The sequence below is a fragment of the Oncorhynchus nerka genome, linkage group LG14, assembly GCF_034236695.1.
Source record: "Oncorhynchus nerka isolate Pitt River linkage group LG14, Oner_Uvic_2.0, whole genome shotgun sequence".
Lineage (NCBI taxonomy): Eukaryota > Metazoa > Chordata > Actinopteri > Salmoniformes > Salmonidae > Oncorhynchus > Oncorhynchus nerka.
The window spans coordinates 76271195-76280114 of record NC_088409.1 but is presented as its reverse complement, the minus strand read 5'-3'; the positions used below and the strand labels follow the sequence as shown (position 1 = coordinate 76280114).

Below are 8920 nucleotides of genomic sequence, written 5' to 3'. Positions count from 1 at the left end.
AAAAAATATCTCGGCAAGGAATAAAACAAGTCTTGAGCTAAAAGATCAGGCCTCTACCTCTCAAAGCACCACATCTCGGAAACAGAAACACACAGGGACCAAAATAGACGTTCTCCTCATAAAGAGCTTCTTCTTTGTAGTCGGCGTAGCAACATCTGCGGGCCAGTTTCTTCGGGGGGGAAAGGAAAGGATTCGGGCATCATATCAAAGAGAGTGGCCATCTCCTGTGTGAGGGGAGTGGGAGGAGAACTCCCCATTCTCACTCTCCGTAGAAAGGGATGAACGCAGCCCAACCTAAAGCAATCAGAACACTGCTAATAAAAGACCATTAATATCACCTGTCAGTGCTATCTTTAGAAGATCCAAAAATGAGAAAGTGAGACAAAGGTTTCATGGTCTGCACCCACTCAACACACCACAGGACACCGTTGGGGAGAGGGGGAGGGTGTTGATTAAAACAATATTGGGAATTGGAATGACAGACGCATATTGTCAATGAGAGATGAGAACAGGACTGACAGAGATCTTCTTAATGATATTCTGAATGATTTCTGATGTTCTTCTGGCTTATCTGATCCATGGGAAGGAACCCTGGGAAGTACTGCTCTTACTTTTTACCTCAGTTTAAACACAATAGTTCACCCCAAAATCGAAGCGTGCCAACTATACCATGCCAACCCTATGTCAATTCATTGAGGACTGAGACCTGCAGAACTCTCCTGATGCCTAAAGTAAAACAGTGTGAAATAAATAACAAGTGAAATAAATAACAAAAGTACATACAGTGCCTTTGGAAAGTACTCAGACCTCATTACTTTTTCCACATTTTGTTACGTTACAGCCTTATTCTAAAATGGATTAAATAAAACAATTTCCTAAGCAATCTACACACAATAACCCATATTGACAAAGCAATAACAGGTTTTTAGACATTTTTGCACATGTATCACAAATAAAAAACAGAAAAACCTTATTTATATAAGTATTCAGACCCTTTGCTATGAGACTCGAAATTGAGCTCAGGTACATCCTGTTTCCATTGATCATCCTTGAGATGTTTCTATAACTTGATTGGAGTCCACCTGTGCTCAATCCAATTGATTGGACATGATTTGGAAAGGCACACACCTGTCTATATAAGGTCCCACAGTTGACAGTGCATGTCAGAGCAAAAACCAAGCCATGAGGTAGCGGGAATTGTCTATAGAGTTCTGAGACAGGATTATGTCAAGGTACAGATCTGGGGAAGGGTACCAAAACATTTCTGCAGCATTGAAGATCCCCAAGAACACAGTGGCCTCCATAATCTCTAGCGAGACCTGAAAATAGCTGAGCAGCAACACTCCCAATCCAACCTTACAGAGCTTGAGAGGATCTGCAGACAAGAATGGGAGAATCTCCCCAAATACAGTTGTGCCAAGCTTGTAGCGTCATACCCAAGAAGACTCAAGGCTGTAATCGCTGAAAATGTGCTTCAAGAAAGTACTGAGTAAAGGGTCTGAATAATTATGTAAATGTAAAATTTAATTTATTTAAAAATTGTATTGCAAACATTTTGACAAAACTGTTTTTGCTTTGCCAGTATAGTGTATAGATAGATTGACGAGGGAAAAACTATTTAATCAATTTTAGAATAAGGCTGTAACCAAACATAATGTGAAAAAAGTCAAGGGGTTTGAGTACTTTCCGAAGGCACTGCATATCTGTAGTTTCACAGAGACAAAAATCAAGAGGGAAACTGTGAATGTCAAGTAACACCATGACTTTGGTGAAAGTACATTTGGCAATAAAACATTTCCCACTGAATGATGGGGTTTACTGGTGGCGATGGCAGGGTGCTCACTATCTGTTTAATGTAAAGCATGACTGCAGTTGAGCCAAAGAGAGAAGGAAAGACGGAGAGAGAGTGACTGAGCGGAAAAAGGTGGCACAATAATGGGGAGGTGAAAGGCATGAGGCCAAGTGATGAGAGCTGCTTCATGTGGAGCAGAAGTGTATCGGGGCCTCCCCTTTGAACTCCCAACGTCGATAATTGAAACAGCATTGAGAGGGCATCAGAAGAGATCTGGATCGCATTCCTCCCCTTTATTAAATTTAGCTCATCAGAGGGGCGAGCCTGATTTCCTCTCTCCGCATGGCAATAACTCATCCCCTCCCCTTTTGCCCCTGACGTGTTGCCCATGTGTGCCCTAAGGGGGCCAAGGGAGAAAAGGGGGGTGAGAGGCCCGCGTCAGGGCTTCAAACGGGGAGCTGAGAAAGTACAGGCCGCCCACCCCAGCCCAGCTTGCCACTGGGCTCCTTGTCTACAGCACTTTTTTACACCTCTCACCTTGGACTTGAAAGCACCCCCAAGATATTTCTTTAAAGTGGCAGCCACTGCCAGGGGCTTGGACCGTGCACTTTCTAATTCAAACAAATGTTGTACCAGGGTCAAGAGAACCAGGGTCAGGAGAACAAAGGTGTTTCAGATGAGTCGCAAGTGTTGAGCTGATAAAACCCTGATTTTCCCTCCTCACCGTGGTGTTTTTACAGATAGACAAATACATATAGTACAGTTAATAACCAAATGAATAGATACATCTCCTGTTGTTACCTGTGTATAGCAGCACCCTATCAGACACAGAGGGCTTGTAGATTTCACAGAGCGTGGAATCACCTCTTCTCATTTCGCAGACGAGTGGCTGAGGTTTCCGTCAGGGCTCTAATCAGCGTCACACATGCATGGCCTGGGAGGGGGCTGAACGGCGCTGAGGCACCAGCCACTAGAGAGCTCTGGAGGGGCAAATAGATGACAAATATTAAAGGGCATCCTTTAGTGACCCGGAGGCAGCCATGAGCCACAACGACATGTGCTGTTTGCGACACCTTGGTGGTGACACACTGTTGACGAGCACATGCTTCCTGACACCAGGCAGGATAGAAAAAGTCCTTGGCCTGTATGTTCTAACAACTGACTGACCACTCCCTTGGTCTCACCCTGGCTTGACTCTTCCCCGATGTGATTCTGTGTGGCCTGTGTGCACATAAATGCTGGCTTATTCCAGGCCACACAGGAAGCCTATCCATTGTCACCCTTATTAGCTCAGTTGGCTTCCCTTTAACTCTTGCTTTGGTATGTTCCTGTCTCCTCATCCTACTTATGACAACCTAAACTGGAAATAAAAATGAATTTCATAATTCCAAGTTCCAACTACACGTGCAAAACCAACCAAGCTGATCAAATCATTGGCTTGATAGTAAGAATACAAGTTGACTTGTAAAGTCCACGATTGACAAACCTGTATAGGGTTGATAATGAAAACCCAGATGCATCACGAAACAATTATACGTTTTTCTATTTGGATAACAGCAGTTCGGTTACTTAGCGAATGTATGGAAAACCCCAAAATGATTTTGACTGGGTCTCGGTAGGATTCGAGGGTGGGACTTAAATCCGGCAAGTGCATTGTCCTTCCTCCTTGGACTCACGGCAAGCCCAGGTACAGCATCAGTGCATTGTCTATCGCTGAACTGTCACAGCCAAGTAGCGTGCAGAGCGCACCACTCAACCAGCCTGCAAGAAGTTTCACTCACAACACACGGTAAGGTTATATACTCTTACCAATTTTACAAATCCAGTAGATATATGTTGGTAGAAAATAATAATGGTTACACATAAATAGGAATTTGATGTGTCGTGTTGTAAAGCTCGCTTTGAAGTGCTGTTGCGCTTCCCGTGAGGAATGCTGTTGGAGCGTGCATGAACAGTACAATCTGTTGCATTTTGAATGAAACGGAGAAGTCCTCGTTTTTCTTTATTCAAACGTACATCAAAATAGTTACAAGAGAAATATTACAGCTTAATAATATTTTTGGTATATGTGCATTCATATGCAATAGCATTATCACGTGCGTATCTGTTTGGATTCTCTGCTGTACCATTGGCCACTGACCCAGTCATTTGGAAAACATGTTTATATTTCCAAACACAGTCGTAAAGTCAAATTATATGTATTTTTAATATTAAGACAATTGTTTTTTTGAAAATATATTTACAAAATGTAGTACCTCACAATGAACTGCAAAGTATTTGTGTCCTAATGTAATTTTGTGATAGACAGATAACCTATTTTTCTCTTAGTAGTCAATTACACTAGTTATCACTTGAAAGTTATAAAGTCTTTGTTATGTGTGCTAAATGAGGTCTACATGCTAGGCTACTTGTCCCTGCCCAGTAGTCAGTCAGCTCCCCTGGAAAAGCTCTCCTCTCAGCTGGGTTTCTTCTCCCCCTGTCTGTGGATGTTGCTGTTAGTAAACACTTGATAAAGAGATTCCCAAAATGAGTGGGAGGGAAGCAAGGAGAGTGGGAGGGAGGGGGAGAGAGAGAGGACAAGGGGGGAAGGAGGGGTGGAACATCAGGCAAATTGAACCTTTATTTAACTAGGCAAGTCAGTTAAGTGATCACCTATCAACACTGGAGACAGTGTGACTAAACATGTTCAATTCTGAATATTGAAAAAATCTGCCTAATATAAATATCCAAATATGGAGAGACAATAGCAACTGAATTCATTATAATTTTGACTGGAATGTTGTAGGCTAGAATTTAGTATCTGTTATTGCATTGTCCGTGCAAATTTTACATTTGGGGGGGAAGTTCTTGTTCATTAAAGATCCTCTATTTCTAAAACCTTTTCCATCAAGTGATTATGTCATTTAAAGGCAACATTGCAAAAAGGAAGAATTCTAACAATGTTGTTTGGGATGTCTGCATCAGATGTTACACAGGGTAGTGTGGGGTGGTGCCACTCTATGTTGACCTGTGGTGGCAGGTTATTGTAGTCACACACAAACACAGTGTAAACAGTGCGTGATTGATAGGGGCCCCGCCCGGCTGTTTGTATGCTGATCCCTTCCACAGGCCTGCTGCTCCATCCAAACCCCAGGATGAGTTACTACATGGATCCAGTTTCCTCCTACCCGACCCTTCACCCCTGTGACCGTCTGGGGGCGATGGTAAGACCCCAACCACCATAAATCACACTGCTGTTACAACCTGTGGATGGACTAGCTACCTACCACACGCCATAGTGTAGGCAGAGTGTGTTAGCAGAGTACCTCTGGATTCCATCAATCTAGCTACCGCAATACGGACTGTCCATGTCAACTTAGTTCAACACTGGGGTGTTGTTAGATTTACTATAAAAAAATTGACACAATTTGTTGTTAAAAAAAATCCACCATCAGTTCTTCATTCTAGACCACTATGGACCAGAGGTCGACATTGTCTTCGGAGGCTGATGTGAAATAAAAAATAGACTATAGTTTCAATCACCTCTGGATTGCACAACCTTCTCTACAAAACAATTATTACCTCCTAACCATGTCGGCAGTAAATATCTTAAAGTGTGGCCTAACCATCACTGAGTCTATTTAGAGCCATGCAGAGCAGCCCCACAGAACAACACAACACTTTACCACGTAATGCCATCTTGATGTGCTATAGAGCAGGCTATTTGTAAACAGCCTTTTTAACACCATCCAAATGAAAGGACCATATGAATACAGTCTGTCAGATCACAGGAATCAGGGACATTTGGGCTCTGAAAGGTGAAGGTTGACAAGCGTTGGCAGAAATGTTGCCATTTGTATGCAGAATGCAGCCCCGTTAGACAAAGAGGACGAGGTCACATGCAAATATCAACCCAACCTGGCTCTGGTACAAAACATGGAGGGATAAAGCTCCCTCGCCTCTAATTGGCTCAGGTGGTTCTGTTTGCCTTTGAAATTGAGATTACTGTACCCGAGGCCAGACGTGTTCGAAAGATGAACCTGGGTTGCCACTGCTTTTCCTATGAATTGACATGTATTAGTAGAGAAAAGGCCTCTGATTCCCCTGCCCTCTTCCTTGGTAATTTTCCATGTTATTCTGGATGCAAAGAGGGTGTTTATGTGAAGGAAATGGAAGAGGTTTCCATGTTTTGTGACCATGTCCTGTAACAAGCCAGTTAACCCACTGTTCCTAGGCCGTCATTGAAAATAAGAATTTGTTAATATAAGAATAAAATAAATAAAAAATAAAAAAAAAAATAAATAAAAATAAATAAATTGCCCCTGACTCTCCTACTTTTATAAATCAGATGTGTGACCTCAAAGGATCATCCACAAAAGGAATGGAGAACTCCAAGCAACCTACTTTTGCTGGACCTCCAATATCACTTTACAGCAGTGGAGGCTGCTGAGGGGAGGACGGCTCATAATAATGGCTACAACAGAGCAAATGGAATGGCATCAAACAAATGGAAACAGTGTGTTCAATGTATTTCATACCATTCCGCTTATTCCGCTCCAGCTGTTACCACGAGCCCATCCTCCCCAATTAAGGTGCCCCAAACTCCTCTGCTTTACAGTGCCGATATGACTGCCCCACTTCCGCTGGCTATCACTCCCCTCTCCCTGCCAGACTGAACTGATAGTGCTGTCATCGGCCCACGTACCCCCTAGAGACTTCACTAGATTAGGCTCCCTAGTCCCCTCTCACTCACTATTAGCTGGCTGTAAAGCTGACAGCCTACTGATAAACCCAGCATCGCTTTAACAAGAGTCATTATCAGATGGGCAGTCAGTCAGGTACCCTGATCTGAGGTCTCTGCTCCTAACCAGGCCTGTAGTGAAGATCGACCAGACAGTAGTCAGTTAAGTGGTGAGGTGACAGGAGCCACCACTATTGTCCCTATGGTGAGGTGATAGATGGAAACTGATACTGGAGAGGCTCCTATGCTTCTTGCTACTGGTCATCACATCCCTGCCAGGTATGCATCAAATGTCACTTTCAGAGTGTGAACACCCATATCTTGAAGTACTGCATCAGAACTGCATCATGTTCCATGTGCTTGCTTAGTGTGATTTTGAGTCAATGGACGTTTTTCTCAGAATAGTCCTGACCGTTATCTACTCACCTGATATATTGTGTATCCACATTACATACAGTATTCATGTCTGGTCCTCCCCCCAACTACTCATTCACTTTGGATCTCCCCTCAGTCCAATCTCACATGTGATAAACAGGATGAAAATAAAGATAAACCTATTGAATCAAATTTAGCCTTCATTGTATCTATACGGGAAGCATAAAACAAAACCAGCCAGCTCCACTCCAAAATAGTATTTTTAAAACTCTAGCTTGGTCTCTTCTCCCCTTACAATCAAGCTCGTTGACGTTCTCGCAGTAAGTCAGTAAACTGTTGTATCACATTATGTACAGCAAGTTAACACAGTTTGAAAGTAAACAAGATGTGAGGTTGAGATACTGTATACTGCATCTGTGCCTTGCTGTTGCTGTAGGAACCAGGTTAGGGCTGGGCCATACATCGTATTTTAAGGTATACTGGTATGGATTTTTATAATACCATCTAAAAAGGTGATTTAGTACACTGCTACATAAATGAAAAATCTAAGAATTTGAGTACTTCAATCTTAGTTTTGTCCTAGTTTGGATGAGTATAAAACAATTGGAATGGAGAAAGCCCATTAAAACCACTTATAATTAATTTGTTGCCATCCTCGGATTATGCACTACTCATAAAACAGATTTAAAACGTATATTATTCAGAAACATAAAATACCACCAAATACCTCCATATCATCTAAAATAAGAAACATATTGTGATATTATACTTTGGCAATATCGCCCAGCCCTAGATCATGTCCAGGCCCAGTGAGTTAACCTGCTGTGTGTTGCCTTTACAGAGGCAGAGTGGAGGGGTGGCTATGGGACCACTGACCCAGCTCCCTGGTATGGTGGTTCACCCCCAGCAGCAGCAGCACTACCCCCCATCCAGACCCCTCTATCCCCAGGATGTCACCCTGCAGGAGGTACCCAATGGACACGACCTCGCACCCACAGGTAGGAGCCAAAGTAAGCCTCTGACTAAGACCAAATCCTACAGAACACAGTTTTTTGCCTGTTTTTTCATGTCACTGCACTTAAAACAGTAAATTAACCAAGCAAAGTAAAATATGCCTTTTAAATTTCACAAAGGAACACATGTATTGCCTCAAAGGGAAACTAGATTGGGGTAAAAACGGAAATGAGATTGGGGGTGAAATATATTGTTCATTGTGAATTATGTGTTCACTGGAAACAAAGGACTTTATGTGGAGGGGTGTGGTAAATGAACTGTGACTCACACACAGGCACCCACCTCCCCATCCCCACATCTTACATGGACACACACACGCATGCACCAGTCCAGGCAGTCTGTCTGGCTCCAGAGTGCTGCATGCACAGTGGCCGGCTGAGTGGCCCGGGGCCCCCTGTGGGTCTCCTCCTCCCTGGGGACCATGGTGACGTTGACCCCAGGGCCTTTACCTCCTCTCCTCCTCTAGGGACCGCCACATGCCCCACATTTTTCTTCCTGCGCTCTTTTTTTCCTACCGGTTATTTTAAACTGGAACATTCCTCCCAGTGCGTTGTCTCTGTTTGACTCTGGCCTCCCTCGTTCTTAAGAGTGATTTATTCAGGGGACTGGGACACACGCCATGGGGAGGGGGGTTTGCTTAGGCCGGGCACCAGCTTTCTTCCATCTCCACCCAGGCTGGATGCAGGGGCACAGGAGGCAGGAGGCAGGAGGGCCAAAGGGCGGCCATATTTTTCCCAAGCCTCTGGTTCTGACCCAATCCTCTGGGGGATTGGGTCAGGGCTGGATCTGATGGGATTTGCTGATGTTTGTTGCTGGAGACACACTCCTTTGGAGCCTCCAGTGCTTCCAGCGCTAAACTGTTGACATAAACATTATCAAGTGGAAAAAAACGACCTCCAGTTGACCTCCTCTCCATCATGATGGTGATCATGCAAACCAATGCCGTTACATTCGTCCGCGCAATGCAACCACCTGTAGACGAAATTAGAGTTTAGTGACCCCACTGAGTGTCATTTGCA

General features: G+C 43.8%; 1 protein-coding gene across 3 annotated transcripts in view; it reads left to right on the top strand.

The window, feature by feature from the left end:
• The first annotated feature begins 3468 nt into the window (after positions 1–3468).
• Positions 3469–8920, top strand: part of ets1 (v-ets avian erythroblastosis virus E26 oncogene homolog 1) — a 52645-nt gene continuing 47193 nt past the window's right edge. The window contains exons 1-3 of one of the 3 annotated variants that reach the window (XM_029681290.2): positions 3469–3581; positions 4901–4995; positions 7729–7897. In XM_029681290.2, the coding sequence (XP_029537150.1) occupies positions 4927–4995; positions 7729–7897 (238 nt within the window). In that variant the 5' untranslated portion in view covers positions 3469–3581; positions 4901–4926. The remainder of the gene's footprint in view (positions 3582–4900; positions 4996–7728; positions 7898–8920) is intronic. The other 2 variants (XM_029681288.2, XM_029681289.2) reach the window with 2 other exon arrangements.